The sequence below is a fragment of the Tauraco erythrolophus genome, chromosome 5 (genome assembly GCF_009769465.1).
Source record: "Tauraco erythrolophus isolate bTauEry1 chromosome 5, bTauEry1.pri, whole genome shotgun sequence".
Taxonomy (NCBI): Eukaryota; Metazoa; Chordata; class Aves; order Musophagiformes; family Musophagidae; genus Tauraco; species Tauraco erythrolophus.
In genome coordinates, this window is record NC_141469.1 from 54,786,393 (window position 1) to 54,809,948 (window position 23,556).

The window sequence follows — 23,556 nt, forward strand, 5'->3', positions numbered from 1 at the left end:
GGGGGTGAGGGAGGGGAGGCGGGTCGCCGCGCATGCGCGAGGGAACGAGGCCGCGCTGCGGTGCCGCCGGTGCCCCCGCGCCCGCCCGGGGCCGCCGCGGGGAGGATGAACTGGCTGTTCCCCCTCTCCAAGGGCGGCGGCTCCTCCTCGCCCGCCGCGCCGCTTCCCGCCCTTACCAGCCTCCAGCAGCAGAAGCAGCGGCAGATCGAGTCCCTGCGCGGCGCTCACGCCTCGTGAGTGGCCGCGGCCGGGCGGGGGGCGGTGGCGGCGGCGGCGCGGCGCCGCTCGGCGCCTCTGTGGGACCGCGCGTTGGGAGAGCGTCGTGTGTCCCCACACGCACACCCGGGACGTGATTTCGCCCCGTCCCCTCCCGCTGAGGCCCGGCGGGGTCCCGCCGGCGGGGCGGATAAACAGGAAACCGGCGCTGTAGCCCCGGTCGGCCCAACCCCGCGGTGTGGCGCGGGCGAAGGGTCCCGCCGGGCGGGAGCGGGGCGGTGCGCGGGAGCGGGGCGGCGTGCCGTGCCGTGGGGTCCCGGAGCGGGAGCGCGGCCGGGGGACAGCGGGTGCGGGTTCACGGCCGGGTCGGAGGTTGCGCTCGGAAACCGAAAGCCAGATTGGCAGTCGGGGCGGGGGGGCCGTCCCGCTGGCTGCGGGTTGGCCGGTGAGGCTTGGCCGGGTGACCGGGCGCCGATCGTCGTCTGCCATTACACCGGCTGCTTGGCCGGAAAATCAGCTAAATAATCTTAGTGAGGCTCGGAGTTTACAAAGAGGTAGGGATTGCCTGTGTTGAATAGAGCCCTCTTTCCGGAAGCTGGTTGTAGGAGCGTAGTTCTTTAAAAGTTAACAATTAAATATACAGCGTAAGGGAGCGGTGCGTCGCAGTGCTCTTAACCGGCACAGCAGCCCCACTGCCTCTGCGAGCTGTTTTTCTCATGTCCAGTGCTAACGTGTTCATGACTGACTGTTCCTTAGTAAATTATTTTATTTAGATGCACACCAGAGGCAGGTGGGTTTTTTTCCTGTTCAATAGCCACATTTTTTTTACAGCAAAACACCTTCCTTTATCCCGAGGGACTCCAGCTTGTCAATATGCTGATCAGTTTTGCCTAAGTTTTAGTGGTTTAAGTGTTTGTCTTTTAAAAGGAGATCTACACCTCATGTATTTCAAGTTATATCTTCAGCGAATGGTTAAGCATTCATCATGCTTCTTGGGATGTCTGTTGAAGTAGAACGATAGATGCCTCTAAAACAGTCCAGAAAAAGGAAGGGAGGAGAATGTTTTCTGTTATGTCAGAGTAAGGCTGGGAGTAGAAGAGATACTTATTGTATTTCCAAGTTTAATAATTGCAGATTGCTCACTATCCTAATATTTTTAATTATCAGACAGGAAACATAACTATGACAGCATTTCTAAGTATTGTTGCTTGCTCAGACTTACAGCTGTGCAGAGCCAATTTTGGAAATATTTTTGAAAGACGGTTCACTTGTCTAAGGAGCTTTCTCTGTCGGTATGCAGCAGCGTACCTAACTAGAAGTTTTTGTTGGACTAGCCTTACTTAGCCTTTTATTTCTATCCTTTTGTCTCCGCCAGGGAAATGAGCTCACCCCAAGTTAAGTCCTCAAAAAAGGTGATCAGTGTTTTTTTTCTAAGTCAGCTTTCTACCTGTTTGTGCAGGCATCAGTTCAAGCATAGGCAGAGAGGGAATGGACCCTGCAGCCAGGAATGGAGATGAGGGGTAGGGAGATCACAGAATGTTAGGGATTGGAAGGGACCTCAAAGGATCATCTAGTCCAATCTCCCTGCCCGAGCAGGACCACCTAGATCAGATCACACAAGAACGTGTCCTGGCGGGTTTTAAACATCTCCAGAGAAGGAGACTCCACAACCTCTCTGGGCAGCCTGTTCCAGTGTTCTGTTACCCTTACTGGGAAGAAGTTCTTCCTCATGTTTAAGTGAAACCTCCTATGTTCCACCTTATATCCATTTCCCCTTGTCCTATCATTGGATGCCACTGAGAAGAGCCTGGCTCCATCCTCATGACAGTCACCCTTTACATATTTGTAAACATTAATGAGGTCCCTCCTCAGTCTCCTCTTCTCGAAGCTAAAGAGACCCAGCTCCCTCAGCCTTTCCTCACAAGGGAGATGCTCCACTCCTTTCATCATCTTTGTGGCCCTGCGCTGGACTCTCTGAAGCAGTTCCTTGTCCTTCTTGAACTGAGGGGCCCAGAACTGGACACAATATTCCAGATGCGGCCTCACCAGGTAGCTGATAGAGATGGTAGCTGGTAGAGATGGTAGCTGCTCGAATGTAACTTTGCAGCTGTATAAACTAGCCTACCTGATCTCTCTTGATGATAGGTGTAAAAAAACAAAACAAAAAACCCAAACAAACCAAAATTAGGCAAACAAAGGAGTAAATTCTGGCAAAATGTATGGGTTTCATAAGAGATTTGTATTACTGAATAAATCTGAGTAACAGTGTCTCAAATTCTGTGCTTTTAAAAAGGTATGTGTACTTGTGCAAGTTTTGAAAAGTGCAAAGGCTTTTTTGGGTGGGACTGATGTGCTTGCTTAGGGACTCCATAGCAGCACAGATCTATAGGATAGGAATAGGCCTTAAGCAGTGCAACAACATTGTTTCTTCAGCAATGGTTAAATAAATGTCATTCTGATGTTTGTTTTGTCTGATAAGTATGTTTTGCCATTCATTTATGTGTATCCCAGCTGCTCTTTGCTGAAATGCTCAAAATAAAATACTTGGCATGGTGTAGTTACCTAAGTTAGGTAAGTTTGGTTTGTGTTGTCTTAGGTCATAAAAGCCCAGGTATATTTGATCTTAATTTCATTAAAGTAGCTAGTCTTCCTTTTCAGGATCCCTCACAGGTTAGGAGCTTGAAATCAGGTTTTTGTGTTTAAAAAACAGTTTTCTTGCGTTTGCTGTTGTTCTTGCCAAAGTTAAGAATGTGTCATTTTTTTCTAGTGTACCGACTCCCACTTGGGGAAGGGACAACTAAGTTTATTGGTTTAAAGTTTTGCTTAAAGGAGATTATAACAGTTTGAACATCTAAATGAGATTCTAAATTTCTTGTTTCTGTCTCCCTATTCTCTTCCTCCCCAGTTCCTATAGATTGTGCACGTGAGTGTAGCATAATTATATGCCTGTCTCAAAAGGATTTCGTAACAGGCTATTAACGTTCATGACAGATGATTACAGGGCAGGAATTGTGTGTGTGAGATTCCAGGGAGAATCCTTCAGTTAAGAATGAGGAGGTGGCGATTTCGGTATGTGGTGTATGACATTAGAGCCCTAAACTCTGATTTGAATTCTTCTATTCTGAAGATATCTGGTAGTTTCTTCAAACAATGCGTGATTTCACGAAGAAAGAGCAGATGCTGAGTTGTCTGTGAGAGGAATAAGGCTGGGCTGCGGAAAGCAAGGTGCATAGCTAGGTTTGTGTCTCACTCCATTTATTCCTGAAGCTCTGAAAACTGGAGTTTTAAATTCTCTGTGCAAATAATGCTTTGGAGGGATACAAAACACTCCTAGCACTGCATTCAACACACATTTGTAGGTAATGTATTTTGAGGTTTTTGAGGAAGTAATTGTATGGGGTGTACCTGCTGGTGGGTGGAGGGGCATTTCTGAAGCTGGGTGTGAAAAGGCTTTCTGGGAACACTCAGCTGCCATTATTCCCGATTGGAGCTGTGTTCCCTCTCTTTATAAGGAAGCTTTAGAGAGGTGAGGGAGAAGAATACTACTAACCAGGTGCAGGCAAGAAAAATATGTGAAAGAGGAATCAGTCTGCTTTTTAAGTTTGTTTTGATTGAGGCATTTTAAGATGAAGCTTATTTTTTGCCCTCCTTTCTCTCCCAGTCCCAGCTTAGGTACGTTCATATTGTCCAGAAATTCTGCTTCTGAGCTAAGTTTTGTACTCCTCCTCCTCCTCTGCATTCTTTGAGATGCCATCTTTCAAAACAGTCTTGCTATGCATACAAATTGTAGAGTGCTTTGAGTATTGAAATCAACCTCCTATTAGTGATTCTATGAATTCTGTGATTCTAATGCAGCTGATTTGAAGATTTTTCTCAGTAACTTACCTGTCACAGGAGAAGAAGCAAACTTGGATTCAGTCTTACCAGATTTTATAAAATACATGTTTCTTCACCCAGTGCTTACAGGTTGGTCTGTCTTGAGTGTCACTGGACTACAGAGCTTTACATTCTTGCAAGTAGCTCTTCTCCAGAGAATTCTCGATAATGTCTGTGCAAGTACATAGAACTTGGTGCATGTGGGAAAAATTACTGTTAAATAGTAAGCTAATCTATTAAGGAAGAAGGCTTAGTGTAACGTGTGTTCTAAATACTGATCTGAAGGCAGTGTTACAGAGCAATACTTAGTGGTGAGCCAAGTGTAATTCCTTGGGAAAGTGAATGTTTTGTCAGGTAAAATTCAGTATATAAAAAAAATCATGGATGTAGTGTCTTAATTTAAGCCAGTAAGTGGAGAAAAATAAATTGAGACTGTTGTCAGATCAGTAATACACTTTCTCCTACTCTATTCCCATTGCTTGTCATCATGTATGAGATTTAAAAGTTGAACCTACTATTTTTTGTTTTAATCTTAATATTCTGTATAGCATTCTGAAGCATATTGACTTATTCCAGCATTTTCAATTTTATTCTTAGAAAGATTTTCTGAACTAAACTAAATACAAAGGTCTGAGGACATGCCTTTTTTTTTTTTTAGACTTTAGGCTGTTACATAAACCGCGAATTGGATGCTAACAATTTCTTCTTTGACAGCATTGCAGAAATTCAGAAAGATGTGGAATATCGACTGCCATTCACTATAAACAACTTGACAATTAATATTAACATGTAAGTAGAGTAAGATATCTCTATGCACATCTTGAAAATTCAAAATCTTCTTTAAGAGAGTAGTAATAGAACATAGATGGCTCCCATCTCATAACTAATTTCAGAATCTATAACCTGGATTTGCATTAGTAGTTGTAGTGATGTGTACTGTAGTGATACAGTTCTGTACAACATGCAGATGCACAGCTGAACACAAAACTATATTTTGCTGTGCTCAGCTCATAAGATACCTGCCTGGTTTTAGTTGAAGGTAAGCAGGAGAAAATGCTTGAGCGTTTCTGATGGCTTTGAATCCTCTACAACTGAAAATAAACTTAATTAGTAATTTACTAATCTGCTGTAACTCCTAACTCTTACTCCAGTGAAGCTTTTGCATCATAATTTAAGTGATTTATTGTAACATTTCCTGTGAATTTACTTTGGGGGGTACTTTGCTCTGGCAGATGTTGATGGTATTCTGTTCACAAGTTTTTTATTACTTTAGCCTGATAACTTGCCTCATGTTCTTGCAGGTTACACTGCATTGTCTTTGTAGTAATAACATTTGTATAAGAAAATGTTCTCCTTATGCTACAGCTTTTTCTTTATCTGTGGACATAAGTGCTTCATTGTTATACTACAATTTTGACCAGTAAATGCTCTGTTCAGTTTGTGGAAGTCTGGTATTCTAATCTGTCTGACTTCTAATTTTGTAACTGAATAATCCTTTTGTGTTCTTCATTCATTCTGTATTTCTCCATAACTCTTCTCAGAGAAAAGTAAGTTTATGTAATTAATAATACTTTTTCTCTCCATAATAAGAAGCCTTCTTATGCAAACTTTATCATGGGATGTAGCTGTAGTAACGATTATTCTTCTATTTGCAGCTTGCTTCCACCTCAGTTTCCTCAGGAAAAACCAGTCATCAGTGTTTTCCCACCTGTGAGACATCATTTAATGGACAAGCAGGGAGTCTATGTGACCAGTCCATTAATAAGTAATGTATGTATAATTTGCAGCTTCACATATATCTGCTGTTAATAGCAATTTTAATACAAGTCACACTAGATTATTGATAACACTTCTGGTAAAAAAGACTAGTACAGATCCTAATCCCTCTCAAATTGTACTTTGTTGAGCCTGGAAACAGAATTCAGTAGTGTTGAGTCTACTACTATTTATTCTTTTACTGCTGCCATTACTGAGCTGACTATTACATGTATCTAAAACTGTTACGATGGCTTAGAAAGTTTCTTTCACTTTTCTTGTTAGTACCAAAACCACAGTTCTTGTTTCTCTACAGTGTGTTCCAAATAAGAGAGAAGGATGCTTTAAGACTGTTTCGTAATGTAGTTCTTTCTACCCTAATCCTATTAGAACGATGTCAAGGTTTTAGCTCTAATAGTCAGGATTTTTATGTGCTGTTTGTTTTTTTGGGTTTTGTTTGGGTTTTTTCCTCTTTCTCCTTTCCTCTGCCAACAAGGATGTGGTAGTTTTTTGAGGTGGGGTAGGGTGGAGGTTAAGATTTCTTCAGAATGCACTTAATGCTTTTTGTCTCAAATCTTGATTTAATTTTTTTTCCCTTTCTTTGTTTTCCCGAATGTAACTTGGTAACTAAGGTGGGTTTTGGGGTTTGTTCATCAGAAATGTTGTACTTGATTACTTCTCTGTTGATAACGGAATATACAAAAGACTTCTAGTTTCTGTTCAGTTCTGTGTGGCTTTATCACTTTATTTGAAGCTTATGTATACAAAGTTTACATTACCTGATATGTCTCTGAAAAAGCTTCCAGCACTGCTGTGTGGGTATAATAAACAGTCATGTTCAGCAAATTTTGGAACTATTGGATTCCAGACATAATTTTTGTTCCACATTGGTTTTTGCTTTTTGTTTTTACCAGTTTACAATGCATTCAGATCTTGGAAAAATTATTCAAAGTTTACTAGACGAGTTTTGGAAGAATCCTCCAGTTCTGGCTCCTAGCTCAACATCATTTCCATAGTAAGTATCTATAAACATGATGAATGGAACTGTGTGTATGAACTTACGTTTTTAAAAGAGGAATGAAACTGAGTATTAGGAGGGCAGGAACAGGAGTAATGTAGTGAATGTACTGGGAGACGTAGATTCCCTGCCCTTGCACAATTTCATGTACGTGCTTGATGGCATGATTGTTTTCAGAAGAAACACTAGATTTCATGGGAGTTACTGTAGCAACATGCTGATGTAACTTTATGTGCTTCTGTTTTCTTGAAAAGAATGAATGTTTACATTATTAGATGAAATCTTGAATTTTCTGTAGATAATTATCTGAGAAGTTGTGTTTCTTCATATTCTGTTCATAATCTCCTAGGTTTAGAGGCAGCTTCTGTTGCCCAGTTGTGCAACAGAAGTGCAATTTAAATAATTGTATTAAGTATGCAAAAGTGGTCTGAAAGATTACAGCTCTATCAGTACAACTATGGTTCTTGTGACTGACAATGATACTGGGTTTAGATGCAGCTGCAGTTGTGAATTTTAAAAAAAACATTCATGTTATTTAGAAGTAATTGTGTGTGTGTTGCCTGCGCTCTTAAATGCTATACCGTAAGAACTGGTGTACGACACAGATGCATTTCTCAGGGCTTTTAGATGGCAGCAATTTAAATTTACACTCTCATAAATTTTTGAGAAGTAGTTCTTGTATAATTAAGAGTGTGAGTGTGTATTTGGCTGCTTTACAAGAATATAGCTTAATGGAGTTGTGTATTATGTTGCAGTATCAGACATAAAATAAACTGACTACCTTGGAAGTAACCGAGAACAGAAAATGCCAAGTTTATTGTCTTTTAAAAATTCAATCTTACATCTTGTATGTGGTCTAGTAATCATAATTCAGATGATAAGAAATGTGCTGTAAGTAGTTGGTTGCTCATGGTTATGGTTTTTTGTTTGTTTTTAGCCTTTTCAACAAACCAGCTGGAATGCCTCCTTATGCTCCTCAGGGGTTTCCATTTCTTCCTCCATACCCACCTCAAGAAACAAATAGAACAATGGCAGCCGTGCCCATTGCTGAACCAGTTTCTTCAAGCTACGCTCCAGACAAGCCCGCTGCTCCCTCTTATGGCTTGCTTGCCGAACTGCCACTGCCTGTTCCGACAGCAGAAGCAGTGCTGCAGGTCTGTGCACTGACTTTTGCTGCTTAAGTTATCAGACGCCGAGTATCAATTTCGTCAAGGGCACACGGCATTGTTGCAAAACTCAAGGGAACAGTCTGAGTGACTGCACTTCGTTGTTTTGCTGGTGCTAGGAAAGTGAAACTGTCATTCGGGCTTTGAAAAGTTTGTTAGAACAAACTTGAAGTCAGGGCAACAAGTTTGTCTTTCTGAGTTTTAGTGAAACTAGTGTTATGCTAAATATCTTTGAATATGCTATTTTTTTGGAGCTGCACTCCCCCATAGTGCAGCTGTGACTGTTTCTCCAGCCGTAGAAAATAAGATCCTTTTCTCTATACGGGATTTCCTGCCCAGAACCTATCAGGTGAGAATGATATGCAGTCTCAAGCCTTTACGTGTAGAGTCGCTATTTCTCGTTTTCATGGTTAAAATAGCTTCTCTTCACAGATCTTGTATGTGTGTACTCGAAAACTCCCTCTCACTGATGCGCTCTGGAAGGATTTTTTTTAGTGTCCTCCAAAAACTTTATATCTAAATGTTTAGTCTTTCATCAAATCTTGTCTTTAGAAACAAAAGCTTTCTTAATCTTGGAAGATGCTTTTCTGGCTTTGTAGAATTTAAAGTTTCTACATTCTATGAAGACAGACTTTTTTTTCCTTGTCTAAAAACGTTTTTTTCCTGAGGGATTATAAAACCACGTGAAAGAGATCAAAATGTTTCTCTCTTTCTCTGTTCTAACTTCCCTGGGTTATACTTGTCCTTTGTGTTTCCTGAGTCATCCAAGTGTTAAATGGAGGACATAGCAAGACAGAATTATTATCCTCCAGAATTGACTCATCTTTTATGACATGCCACCCCAAATATGCCCAGGTATTTTGTTGCCACGGTTTGGAGACTAGTACTACTAGTACTACTTCTTACTGCTTTTCCTATTTTTCTTGTTGCTGGCAAATATTCATCTCCAGTTTTGAATTAATCAGGTTAAATATCAAGAAATTACTCTTCAAAAATCTACTGAGCATTTCAAAACTTCCATTTAGGTTGGCCAGAATGGATTAACTTACAAGATGCCCGATGTTCCTGATGCATTTCCAGAACTCTCAGAACTAAGGTAAATTTTCAGAAGGTAGCAAAACTTTCTATAGTCATTAAAAGGCAATTACTGTTGGTCTGTATCTGATTTTTGTCAAAAGTCTGTATACATCACTGAAAGGTTTTTGTAGAAATTATAAATAGGAGAACTACCACTTACCAAAATGATAGAGTCAGAAGGTAACCCAGCCTTCTGTTCAAATGTGCTGCTTGTTTAGGGTTTTCTGAGCAGGAGCAATACTTCAGGATTCAACGCCAGGAACAAGAGCATTTATTTTTACTTTTCCTAACTACCAGTGTTCTGCTGTCTTCTGAGGCCTAGCCCGGGACTTAATTTCTACTGATTAAATAAGCATAACTTTCGAAGGAGGAAGGGGGACAGGGAAATGAACTTGAGACTGGTTCACAAATTACATTCTCTTGAATTTGGAAAGGACTGTAGCACAGGGTAAACAATGGACTATTTTGTGAGCAGCTCATCTTATACAGTGGAGTTGGGTTAGATAAATCCAGGTGGTAAATGTGCCAGCTGTCCCAGTGCAAACCAGTGCAAATCACTTCCACATCTAAATACTTCATACACATACTACACAAATATTTTCATCAAAAGCATATCCTGTCACAATTAAAAAAAAAATTATTAGGCATTGTTCTGAGCAATTTGCTCAAATCTGATGATTTGAGCCTCCTAGATCCGTCATCTGAGATTAAATAGATTACGAATTAGCTATTAATTCTGAAAGGGTTTAGGAGATTGGTTTCTTTCTAATCTCACATCTTTATGGTGGTGTCATAGTTTAGTGATTGAAAACTGTCCTTTCAAAAAGGAAAAGACCTTTGGCAAGAAGGACTTCTAGGGGTTTTTTTTGTTTCCCTTGACACTTTCCTAAGAGCCTGTTTAATTTAGCTAAATCAGCTGTAAATTCTAGCAGCATCCTTATTATGTAGCACAAAGTTAGAGATTTTGAGGGGAAGTGTAATTTGTTTGAACAAAACACCCTAGTCAAGTTTGGTCCTTCCAGGAGAAGACCGGATTAAAATGCTGTGATTCTTCTGGTCATAGTTGAGTTAAATCACGAACGGTATTACAGCTGTTCTGAGTACCTCTGTTGTGTGCAGGTGGCAAGGTTTTGGTAGCTGGGGGGCTGCACGGAAAGCCTTTGTGAGAAGGGGCCAGGGGCTGCCTCTGTGCCAGGCACGGCCAGCTTGGCAGCAGACCCACTGCAGGACAGCTGGATTGATCAGTGAAGCTCATGGTGCCTCTATGAAAACACATTTTAAAAAGAGCAAATGCCACGGAGGCAGTGAGGATTGAGGAGAGGGGTGGAAAAGCATGAGAATCTTGCGAACACAAATGTCAGAGTCGAAGCGGGAGGAGGTGCTCTAAGTGCCAGTGCAGATACTCATCTGCAGCCTGTGGAAGTTTTGGAAAAGACCACGGTAGAACAGGGATTTCCCTGTGGTCCGTGGAGAGGACTATGCTGGAGCAGATATCCACACTGCAGACCATGGAGGACCTCACGCTGGCACAGGCTGATATGCCCTAAAGGAAACTGCAGCCATGGAGAGCCCACACTAGACCAGGCTCTCCTGCCAGGAACTGCAGCCTGTGGAGCAGGGGAAAAGCGTGAGGAGGAAGGAGCAGCCGAGACAAACTGTTGTGACTGCAACACCTGCAGTTCTCCCTCCTCTGCTTGTTGCTTGGGGCAGGGGGAAGTAGAGGAGCTGGGAATGAAGGAGTGAAGTTGAGCCTGGGGAAAAAGGGGGTAAAGTGTTCTAAGTTGAGTGTGTTTTGCCAGTGATCGTAACTGGTATGTTATCTCCCAGTCTTTATCTCGACCCACATGCTGTTCCTTTATATTCTGTTGAGGAGGGGGATTGAGAGAGCAGCTGGATGGGCATCTGGTAGCTGACCAAGGTCAACCCACGAGAGCAGTATTAAAAAACACTACAGGAAGCAAAGCTTGAAATGAGAGATGCGTTTTCACACACTGCTTTTTAAGCTCACTGCTGCAGATAGTGGAGCCTACAATCCAGGAGAAAGGGGAAAAATAAGTTGTGATCAAGTGTCGTGTATCTCTAAAGTCCCAGTAAATGCCTCAGACTTCGGACTTTCAGCAGAAATGAGTAACTCTACGTGTAATGTTTGTTGTTAGCTTTAAATCTGCTTTCTTTCTGTTTGAATATAGTATATCGCAGCTGACCAGTATGAACGAGCAAGAGGAAGTGTTACTGGAACAGTTTGTGACTCTACCACAACTGAAGCAAGTCATTGCTGATAGAGATGAGTTAGTGAAAAGCATTGAAGAGCTGGCAAGTAAGATGTCAAAATATGAGCAGGTGTGGCTGTGTTCTGCAAACTGAATCCTTTAAAAAAAATAGTAATAGTGACTTTATTTTACAGAAAAAAACTTGTTGCTGGAGCCTAGTCTCGAGGCAAAAAGACAGATGGTGTTGGACAAAGTAAGTGAACAATAAATTCTTTTTCAGAAATATTAGTTGTAATATTCTGGTTTTTTCAGGGGGAAAATGTTCTTTTTCTTCTTCCTTCCAGTATGAGCAACTCACACAGATGAAAGCAGCCTTTGAAAAAAAGATGCAAAGACAGCATGAACTTAGTGAGGTAAAATCTCTGTATCATATTATCCTTTAAGAATACTTACAAATCAAAACTTCAGTTTTATTTATCTTTATCCATAAAGAATATTCTTCTGGTTAAACTGATTTTGTATGAAATAGATTCACATCAAGTATGACATAAAATGAGTTGAAGTACCAAACAGTTTGAAAGCAAAACAGTGTTGCGATTGCACTACTGTTTTTTTGGGTGTTTTGTGGTTTGTTTTTTTCATGCTACAACAGAAGCAAAGCTGGAAGAAAGGACTGTGATGAGTATTTAGAGCTGTTCTTAAGTGCAGTCCTGGGTCAAAGCAGTTTTAAGAATAGGAATTATTTTTATAGAAGACTTGTTTAATTAATGATACTCATTTAACATACTAAGCTTGTGAAACTGTACCAGATGAAAATTATTAAAACCATTGCTTTAGAAACTTAAATTCTGCGATTCCTTTTGTATGCTTACTTTGGGCAACATATTACACGTGCTGCCAAACTTTGCGCATTCTAAAGTGCAAATAGGGTGAAGTCATTACTTCAGAAAGCAATTTGGGGAAGGGGAGTAATTTCTTAGTATGTTTACCAGGATATGCATTAAAACATGTAACTTCTCATTAACCAATTTCTGCACTTAAATCTTCGTTATTTGCAAGACTTGTCACCTGAGAGTACAGCAGTCCATTGAAATATCTAAAGGAATTAAATGTTTCCTCTTGAAAATCAAAATAGTTTGACTCCTAATGCCTCCTTTCTTTGTGATGAAAGTTGGCTTTAAAGTGGGCAGAGATACTTGCCATTGAGAAACTTTCTATTTCTGTAAGAAACTACTTAAGAACAGGACATAATACCCCACTGCTATATTACTGTTGTGTTTTCTAAGTTAGATTCGCTGGTTCAATTTAATGATGGTTAGGAGGCTGAGAGTTGGGGAGTTACAGCTGAATTTTTGCACTGTTTTTCCACATATGCTGTATCTTCATGTATTGATGTTCACTATGCACTCCCTGGTATCTCCTGTTATTTCTCCTTCAAAGTCTCCTTCCAGACAAGTCTTTTTGCTTGTACTGTGGGTGAATTTTAGTCATCTTTTATTAGAGCAAACATTATTTTGCACAAGATTAATTTAACAGGAAGTTTCTGATTCTATTACAGTTTTACGTACATAAGTGAAATATTTTTTGTGGGGTAGATGAAGGGTAGTCCAGGCATCTAAAATCTATAAATATCTTAAGTTTACAGTTCTGGCTCTGTACAGACTCCTACTGAAGACGTGAATCACGTTCTGATTAACTGCCCAAATATATTAGAGGAAAAATAATGAAATTATGTGCAATAAACAGAAATAAGGTTTGAGGTTTATAAGAACAGAAAAATGAGTATACTGGTTTAGATTAGGAGCCCATCTACTCCTTGAGTAGGTGCTTTTTCCTTCTTGTCTTCCTCTCCACAGTCATTTCAAGGGTATTTAAAAGCTGGGCAGTAAGTGCTTTTTTACCTTTTTATACTTCTCAGGTTTACTACTGAGTTTCAAAAGTAGACCCTATTTATTGAAGATACATGAAATACTAGTTCTGCTCAGAAATCATGCACTCGAGAACCTGTCAGATTTCCAAGTTGGATGATTTGTACAGCATAGGGTAAAAGTTGAAAAGCTTTACACATTTGTGAGTATGATTGTGAATCCAGACCTAAACTAGCAATGCTTTTCTCACATTGAATCCTTTCTAGTTCAGCAGGCCATGCTATTTATTGGAGATGAAGCTTCATCTGGTCACTCAGGCTTTTATGTAATAGTAATACTCTATTCACATATTCCATATTTATATAGTCATTTGTCTTTCTTTTTGGAAATGCAGGTTTTGATGGACAGTTTAATATTACATAGGAGTTTTTATTTTCTTAGAGTTGCAGTCCAAGTGCTCTGCAAGCGAGACTTAAGGTAGCTGCTCATGAAGCTGAAGAGGAATCTGACACTATTGCAGAAGACTTCTTGGAAGGCAAAACAGAAATAGATGACTTTGTTAGTAGTTTCATGGAAAAGAGGACGGTATGTAGTATACAGATCATTCTAATCTGAGAGATACACAACACATAGTGAATAAGCTTAAGACTTTGAGCAGTGATACAGAACAGTGCTTTAGTAAGCTCCAACAGAAGAAAAATATATCCCTAAGTGACCTCAGTCTATGTAGAATATAATCTGCATTCTAAAGGCTCCTATTTTTAAGACAGGAGTGAGGGATCTCCTGCATTAGACCCTGGTCATGCATTGTTGCAGATATTTTTGTGCCACTTCTTCTATATCCTGTATCAATATAGGGAAGATGGCCACGTGGACAATTTCAAATTTGGTAGCTCGACATAGAACGACATGTTATATTAAGCAACCTTAATGTTTAATGTATTAAACTTCTTAAACTAATTATTCTGTTGATGACTATCACCAAAAAAGTAACTGAAGTTCGAAAACCACCTTCTTGCTCATGTTGGGACAAGAGCATCTTAGCGGGTAGCGTACCTTTCTTTAAAGATGCCTGATAAATGCGTTTCATAACATAGGAAAGAATTCTTTTGTAAGCAGTTGTGAATAGAATAATGATGTCAGTGTAGGCAGTTGTTCAGCCTGAAGCTTGGAAGGGAGGTGGTTCACAGAGCTTTCCTTTTTCAAAGAGACTGCAAAGTAGCTGAATCGTTAAGAGAAACTGTAGCATGCATTATAAAAAATTCCTTTCAGAATTTACTCTTCCTATGTCTCATTTTGTAGCTCTGCCATTGTAGACGAGCCAAAGAGGAAAAACTTCAACAGACAATAGCAATGCACAGCCAATTTCATGCTCCGCTATAGGTAAACTGCTGTTTTTAATATTTGTGGTGAATTTTTTTTTTTTTTTACTCTTGACCTCATTGTCACACACTTAACAAATCGCTAACTGCAAATGGATTTGTTACAATGCTTAGTGTTCTAATAATGCTTTCTGTGGAAATCAAGTATGTACTGCAGCTGTTGTTATTGTATTTAAAACATAACTTCTGGAGGAGTTAAAATATCTAACTATGGAAATTTGTCTTTACAGGCTTCCTGCAAACTACACCTGCCAAGAGAATGAGTGAAAAACCCAATAAAGCACACTTTTTAATAACTATTATTTGCAAATAAGCATTTCATCTTATATGGTTGTATTTATAGAAGAGATTGTATACAGAGTTGGGATGGTTTTTGTACAAATTAGAATGTCTCTTTATATTCTCATTGTACTCAAGAATCCTTCTATTGCAATCTTTGCACTAATTTCTTGTATTTATTGTTGATAGTTCTTACTGTATTTAAGTTCTTGCTGCTATAGTCCATTCTTCAGAGATTAAATATCTAAACATGTAATTTTGACTAGCTTTTTACATTTTTATAAAAACATAATTCATATCTTTTGTATTTTGAACTTTAAACATAGATTTGGCTTGATCTGTGGAAAAGTTTGAGTTAAGTGGTGATAGGACTTTGGAAACTGAAGAAGTTAATAATTTGAGATTGTCAGTGGATTCACAAGCTGTCTTTCCTTGAAGCCAAAATGTTTAAGAACAAGTTTTTTACTGTTAAATAATAATACAGAACTAAGTATAGCCTGTATTGTGTTTTGGGTAAGTAGATTTGGATTAAGCAAACGATATGTTGGAACAAATTATATTGGAATCAAAATAGAATAAATGATCTCTGCATAGATTTGGTATGATGCTCAGTAGCGCTGATGCACTTGATTTCAGGAGTGGCTTGGTACCTACCACTGTAATTAAACATGGCTTTCTTCTAACAATTTCATTTTCTTTTTTTTTTTTCACTTAAAGGAAGAATAATCAGGTCACCTCCCAGTTTCTGTTTTATGCAATTTGAATATATTCATCATGTGAGGAACTTGAAAGCACTTCACAAAAACTAGTTCTGAAGTTCTTTGTGAAGTAGCAGTTATTTTTTCCTAATTTTAAGGAACAAAAACTAATTTGCCTGGAGTTGCATAGTGTGGTGTGTTAAGGCCAGTGATAGAATTTGGAAGTGAGACTTAATTCTGCCCTTTGATCACTGAATCTTGCTTCTGGTGAGCTGACTTTTTTTTAAGATGGGGATATATTTGGTGAGAATGGGTAGGACCAAGTGCAGTATTCTATAGGAGAAAAATACAACCCCTAAATACATGCATGTATGTTCTCTCTTGCTCTTGCAAAAAGATACAATTCTTTTTCTTAACCTTGTCAGTGGGTTTTCATGGAGACAGTCAAGTTCCAGAAGAATAGAAGGAATTGTACGCTTCTGAGAGATAAATAAGATAAAGCACTTGATTAAGTCATGTCTCAGGAATCCTGCTTCTTTCTTGTCAGGAAGCAGTGTGGAGATAAACCTCTTAGCCAAGACACTGCCCAGATAGGGTCACAGAACATCACAGATTCAAGTCTCAAACTAAAGCACGTCAGTCCGAGTGAGTTGGAAAAAAGTGAGTAAATTTGAAGCTATTAAAATCACGAAGTCTGTTCCACAGGCTAGTTAATCTTCATATGGAGCTTTAGTCTTAGGCCTGTCATACTTGACAGTACTGTGGTTGTCTGTCTCAAGTACTGCCTTTCAGAGTGAGTATTCACTGATATTTGATGGGATTTTTCTTTGTAAAGCTGGTCCAAATTCTGAGATTAGATGTCCCAAGAAAATAGAACTATGGTCCAAATCAAAGATGATGCTTTGGTGCCTGAAAAAATAAACAGGTTGTAAGTGCCATGATTAAGCAATAATTTTAGAGTATCTTATTATTCCAAAAAAACATTTTCTGCTGACTGCTCATAATACTGCCTGTGTATTGACATAGCACTCCAGCTAATGTGTTAACTAAAGCCCTAATTAAAAGGAGATTGTGTAGGTGTCCCAGTTTTAGCTGGGACCGGGTTAGCTCTTCTTTTTAGCAGCTAGAAGAGCTCCGTGTTTTGGTTTTACTCAGAGGCTCACTCTGAGAAGAATGTTGATTTGTGGTGGAAAAAAAGAAAGAAAAACAGAGCAAAAACACAGCAAGCGCAAAAGAGCAAAAGCGGCGAAAGAGCCAAAGCGCAAAAGCCCTTCTGTCCGGCTGCCCCTCACTTTTATACTGGGCATGACACTGCGTGATATGGAATACTAATTGGCCAGTTTGGCCCTCAGTCTTAAATTCCACAACAAATCACAAAGGGAATCGTGTCCCCCTTGTCCCAACTATGCTCCCCCCTTATCCCGCCGTGCTTCTGCACTCCGGCACACTGAAAAGTCCTTGGAGTTTCACGTCCAACCACAAACATCAGCTTGCTATCAACGTTCTTCTCAGAGTGAGCCTCTGAGTAAAACCAAAACACGGAGCTCTTCTAGCTGCTAAAAAGAAGAGCTAACCCGGTGCCAGCTAAAACTGGGACAGTAGGTTTCCAGGTAGTTCTGGACTTGGATCTCTGAGTAGTGTGATTTCTGCAGCTCTGGAGAAGAGTTAGATTTAAGTTATCAGTGTGACTTTCCTGGCAAACTGTCTGTTTTTATCCTGAGTGTACAAGGTTTTTTTGGATCTTTTTTTGAGTATCTAGCTAACAATCGTAACTAGACACACAATTCTGTACAGGGCTGTTTTTTTGTTGTTGTTTCTTCTTTGTAAGCAGAGAAAGGAAAAGATGACCAAACATCTGGTGCTCTTCCTGAGTTGGGCTAGTATCTTCTTTATACATTTTATAATGGCATGAGGACAGACTTCTGTCCTCATATGCCTCCTCCTGTTGGATGTTATGTGGTGTATTATGGTGCTGTACCGTGGCTGAATTCTCTAGCCAGGTCACCTTCAGGGGATTTGCTTCCCAAACTATTACAAGTTCTCAACACTTCAGCTTTGCCTGTTATGTTACTTTTGTGAGCGAATTTACAAATTCAGGACTTCTCCATGGAGTCTTTCTGATGGCAGTGGAGGAGAGTCTAGAAGAAAATGTCACTGTTCAATGTGAGTTCTTAGTAAAGTGTTTCTTGTTCAGGGATATGAAAGTTTAAGGTCTTCTCTTTTTTCCCCTTTCTATTCTCTCTCTCATATCGTTGTTCCCATTCTTAGGATTTTTTTCGCTATTTTTAGTCCCTCTCCAGTCACAAACCTATCCTCTAGAAAAGAAGCACAGAAGTCTCTGTGTTGAGCAATGGTGTACTGGGTTAGCTACGGGTATCCTGTCACACACAGGAATGGCCAGCCTGTTTCTGGCCTTTAAAGGACAAGCAACCTCCTGCTGGTTTGTTGGTGTTCGTTGTTGTGTTGTTTTGGGTTTTTTTTTCATTTCTTTTAGTCCTACACTGATTGTGCCCATGAGAACGTTTTTCTTTCTAGGTGATCTTCATAACTTTCACCAGAAGATTTCATAGAACACTGATAACACTCTGTCGGAGTCAGGTTTTTTGGCTTCTAGCATGCTGGTAGTTCACTGTTAAGCACATTCCTTACCTTATTTTTCCGAAATGTGGAATGTGGGTGTAAATCCAAAATATGTAAAGCTTTAAATAGTTCTCTATGAAGTGTACAAGAATGGCAGCTGCTGTTAGATGCATATTCTAAAATCTTTTGAAATGTGTCAAGTGAACTCTTAAGCAACCTGGAGTAATAGGCTACGTACAGTGACTTGTTTCTGGAGAGCCTTGCACAATGTCATGCCCATCTGAGGTGTTCTGCTAAGTGGAAAAATGAAATAAATGAGCAAGAAATACAAGAGTAAGGAGGTGACTTGTCTCTGGTGTTGCAGTAGTTTGGAGTGGGGGTGAGGGTACATTCTGTATGGTAACTGCTAATTGAGTCTGGATTTTGCCTGATTGTAATACCTGGTCTGTATGCTAAATGTTTTCTATAGCTGAGTTTAGGCATCTTGTTCCTCCCTGAGTGAAGTGACTACTTAAATCCAGAACCAAATTCTCCATATAGGAATTGTAACTGATGCTATTATAGACCAGAGAAAGTTTAAAACATAAGTCTGAAGTCAAGTAGGTTTTGCTTTAGTACAGTCTTGTATACAAGTGGTGTTAATTGTGCATTCTGCTGGGGCTTATAGAAGAACGTTTTCCTAGATTTCACGGTGTGTTTGACATGCCAACCATTCTGAAAGACAAGGATTATCAGGCACATACAGCTATGCTAGCCACCACTACAAGCAAGAGACTATAATAAGTTAGTTCTAAGCAGTATCTAATGATCTACTGTAGATCTGTTGTTTGCTCTGTACATACACCTGTAGCTTTACCACTTTGGACCCTGACCAAATGCAGAAGTTAGAAATCTTTTAGTCATGTTTCTGTCCAAGTTCTTACTACTTCCTTCAGAGACTAGGCTAAATCTTTCCAAAAGAGAGTTTTAAGAGACCTTCAGGTAAAACTGAATTAAAACTCTGGTAAGAAAGTTAAGTCAGTTATCACAGCCTTATTGTGTACCTATTCTGGACAGTAAATACTGTGATGTGTTAATCTTACAAATAAAGGCTTTGGGATTTTTAATGTGTCTCGTAATTGTCTAATTTATGGATGGAGTTGGGTGTTGCAGGATCTTTTGGGTGGATACAGAATTGTGTTGGAAAGGGATGCAGTAAGCTACTCAAGGACAAACTTTTAATTTTTGTTTGTAGTGATTTGAGCTTTTCCTGTTTAATCCTTTCAACAGCAGTAATTCCTGGAGCCACCTTCACTAAAATGGGCTTTGAAAACCCATATTGCATCTCTGGCTACTGCTTTTGTAAATGCCTTGTTTTGGTCAGATACCTGCAGGGTTCAAATTTATATGTAGTAATAAGCTACAAAGGAAGCTTCTATATCAATAGTAAGGGAATACATAAAGAACTGTCATCTTCAGAAACAGAATAAATTAATCTGAATAACCTTGGCAACCAGCAGATTTAAAAATGAATCCTTGTGTGAATTCAGTCACAAAATTCTAGTGGACTTAGAAGGTTTCATTAGCTTCTTTCCAGAATGGTATATATTAAAAGACCACTAAATTTTATTTAAGATTTAACATGATTTGATTTGCTGGCTCCAGGTGCTTTACTGGCAATTTAAATAATACAAGTAAAGTTGAATGCTTATTTTACCTTTCCTTCTCATCACCCCATTCTCTGGCAATGTTTCTGGCCTCTTCGAATTCGGCGTTTGCTGTATGATTGGCCCTAGATCCTTGGCAGACTTTTTTACTGGACTTATTACTGTGATCAGTTGGCTTACTTTAAACTTACCCCACCACATGTTCTCAAATGAATTGTCAGTGACTTACCTATCCTTGGAGGACTTTTTAGTCACCGTGGTGTTTACCTGTCTCTGCACTTGCAAGAGTGTAAGGGTGACCAGCCGACCTAAAAGCTGCACCCAGCCTTCAGCCTGCACGCAGCAGCAGCCCGTTACCTTGAGTATGATGTTTGTGACAAACCCGAGGACTCTGTGTGCAGATCAGGGCAGTGTCCGCATAAAAGCATCAAGTTAGCTGGTCATCAGTGACAAAATGCTTATCTTCGTTGCAAAGGTTACCTCCTTGTTGCTGATGGGTTTTAATTATTACTAGTTTGTGTCATCAGACATCTTTAATGCTTTGTAAACTCGTGCCCTGGCTTACCCCTTTCTTCAAAGAATGTGGTTCCCTGCATTACTGCTAATTTTACAAAGAGCTTTCCTTCCCTGCCTCCCTTATTTACTTTTTCTCTTCTTACTTCTAATGATATCCTTTGGTCTGAGTTGTGCCCTCCAACTTCTTAATTTTATTCCTCAGCTTCTCAGAATCCATTACTAGTTTACCCCCTTTGTATATGGGGTAAACCAATAAAAGCAGCTACCAATAAAAGCAGCTAGTGAATACGTTTTCTTTCTGTTCTTTAAATGGTGATCTTTTGTAGAGGAAACGTCAGCTGTTTGATCCCATTGCTTTCAGTGTCCTTTAGATGTATTTTCATACTAAATAACAGCCTGAATGCAGTGAGCTAAAATTACACCACAAAAATCTGTAATGCTCTTCTAATCCTTTCTTTCCAGCAGTTTGTTGTGTTCATGTCTGTCCTATTTCAAATTCCAATGGGCTTGTGCCAAACTTGCAAGGATTTGCAACAGAGGGAAGATCCCCACAAGGACTACAAGAAATCACATGTGGTTCATAGGGTGGTTTTCTCGTCCTTTTTGTTTCGCATTCCCTAAAGAACATAAAAAATAAAGGGGTGTAACACACGCCCATATAATTAACTGAGTTGAAAGGAGTCTCAGTTTTCTGAGTTATCAGTTCTAGATTCCTCCACAGCTTAAACTACTGGATTCAAGTATTGAACTAGGGAAGATACAAAAATCCCTTGATCTCAGTGACAAAGTGCCTCTTGAATAAATGAAGAACTATATTACAAAAACTGAGAAAGCAAACCTTTGTTTCATTCACTGGTGTGAAATAACACAACACTAAATGACTTAAGTGTTTATTTGAAAGTGTTTCTCAGCAGGCTAATAGTGCCACAAATACGTGCATTACAATGACAACAGTAATAAGTAACGCAAAATTCCAAGGAGTGAAAGACACATCACAGAGGGCTGTGAAGTAAAGGCTTAATATAAAATGTTAATATGTTGATATTGAAGTTGTAAAGGTAGTTAAAAGGAGTTGCACAAGCGACATGAAGACAGTATTTTGAATTTGCATATATTCTTGTTCTGCATTTATTTCTAGACATGTCTAATAGGACACAATGCTATCATACACAATTTCACGTTTCAAAGGTGCAGTAATGCCCATTTTCACACTCATTTTTAGGCAGAATATTTGTGTGTTTTGCGTTCATTGCTGACTTAGCAGCATGCAGCTTTAGTTTGAGAAAAAACATTCAAAATCTCCTTTAATACCGTAAATTTTACAGACAATGTTCAAAATATGAAACATTTTTAAAAATGCAATTAAAATCAGGGCCTTCATTTATTAAAAATTCACGAAGATTAAAAAACAGAAGGCTAGATTCTCAACAGAGTGTAAATTATAGCTGTATTTATTTCAACTGAGCTGCAGTGATTTATCAAATTGAGGATCTGGCCTTTCCAGTATAATATTAAGATATATCTTGCTGTTAGGAATGGAATTATTTGTTCCAAGACAGCAGTTCCCTTAAGAGGATATTAGTAATACTGAAGTTTACCTACTCATTTTTAATGACATAAGTTCATAGAACAGAATGAAAAGTCATTCCATAAAAGCAGACTGAATAATAAAATCCGAAGCTTCTAAATTGAGGTATATTTATATAATTTAATTCTGCCTGTAAGTATATTTGAAGTAATAGTATGAAATGCAAACAAAGTAAACTTACATTACTACTGCTTTGCTTTACTATAGAATTCAATACCGCATTGTCTCCAAGCAGGTAAGAACAGCGATATGGATTATATTTTTCGCTGCTTGCTTTAATTAAAAAACAAAACAACAAACTTGAGGAACTACATCCTGATATGGAAGCCTTTTTAGTGAGTTTCAAAACATCCGAAATTTTAAATATTTTTCAATGGTTTACTTCTCTACTTATGATTATGAAAGCCTATTACTCTTCTCTTAAAAACGTTGAAAACTTTTAAACAAGACGAAACTTTCTGTTGTGGTGAATCAGTCTTTTTCTTAAATTAGCATTGCCATGCTCTGTTCAGGTTGGCAAATACTAAAAGGGAAATTTTGTGTAAGGATAAAAAAACAACTCGTGGTTGTGGTTAGTTTATTTGGAACAATAAAATTGGGAAGAAATATTCTTTATGACAGTTAACTTTATAGGCATAACCTTCCTTTAATTCTGAATTTGGAGTGATGCATTCATAAGGGATTTTCAAGAGTGACTTCAGATTCCCTCTTCTCTCCTACTGTATATGTACTTCGCTCCCACTCAAATAAAACATTTTCAAGTAGGAATCAAAATAGGCTGGAGAATTTGGAGGTTTATTACTTTTAAAATTTTGTATTTCTATCTTATGTAGGCAGTTTGGAAGAAGGGTGAGATGTAAACAATCAAACTTGAGAACAAAACATAAAGAAGCTAGAGTATACTGCCTAACGTACCTTTCATTATAAAGAGATGCTTTACCCCAAAGACTGTGGAACTATTGTTACATTCCATGAATTTTTGTTCACACAAACTACTGTACTGTTGGTTGGGAGTTGAGTACAAATGGGATGAATTCATGTGCAGCAGTACCAGCTGCTTACTGAAGGATATTTTTGCAGGATTGAAGCTTCATTTGTCCCCTAAGCAAGCATGTCTATTTGTTAGTTTTACTTTGCTGTAAAGGATTCTAGTAGGAGAATATGCAAAATAATTCTTGGAATTCAAAATTTAACACCTCCCATGAAAAAAAAAGAAGTGGAGAAAATACACAATACATCTGAAGGTTAAGAGCTCTACAAAAATAAGTTTTGACTGATTCACCAGTAAGGCTAACACTAATGAATCTTCAACCTCGTCCCTACGTGTAAGAGTACTTTGGAATTTCATGTCTTTGGAGGAGAACTATTGTTTTGTACAATAACTAACTATGGAAATGTACAAAGTAAGGAATAATTATGTGCAGCATTGATGAAGGTAAAACAGATACCACATTGGCTTGACTAAATACAACAGCAGCTATTATCTTTCTTTAGCATTATGTCTTAAAACTAATAATGGCTTGTTCTGCTTAGGTCTTTACTTACACAATTGCACAGTTCCCTTTCTTTGGATTGTTTCTTTAGGACACAGACCACTCCCGTTGTTCATCTGATGACAAGATGTCATTCCAGACTGCAAAAGACTCAACTTTGTGTGGATCCTTGCTGTCGTGAAGGTATT

The 23,556-nt window shown here is 39.0% G+C and overlaps 1 protein-coding gene across 2 annotated transcripts; it reads left to right on the forward strand.

Annotated features, from left to right (window-relative positions):
• Window positions 1–90: 90 nt before the first annotated feature.
• On the forward strand, window positions 91–16,490 carry VPS37A (VPS37A subunit of ESCRT-I). Of its 2 annotated transcripts, none has more exons than XM_086611616.1 (12): window positions 91–233; window positions 4,807–4,881; window positions 5,748–5,862; window positions 6,762–6,862; window positions 7,803–8,019; window positions 9,057–9,127; window positions 11,298–11,425; window positions 11,513–11,571; window positions 11,663–11,731; window positions 13,628–13,771; window positions 14,489–14,569; window positions 14,799–16,490. In XM_086611616.1, the coding sequence occupies exons 1-11, from the start codon at window positions 106–108 to the stop codon at window positions 14,567–14,569; spliced, it is 1,188 nt and encodes a 395-aa protein (XP_086467742.1). In that variant the 5' UTR covers window positions 91–105; the 3' UTR covers window positions 14,799–16,490. The 2 variants fall into 2 exon arrangements, with proteins under 2 accessions (XP_086467742.1, XP_086467743.1); XM_086611617.1 differs by lacking the exon at window positions 91–233 and adding an exon at window positions 4,107–4,182.
• Window positions 16,491–23,556: the final 7,066 nt, after the last annotated feature.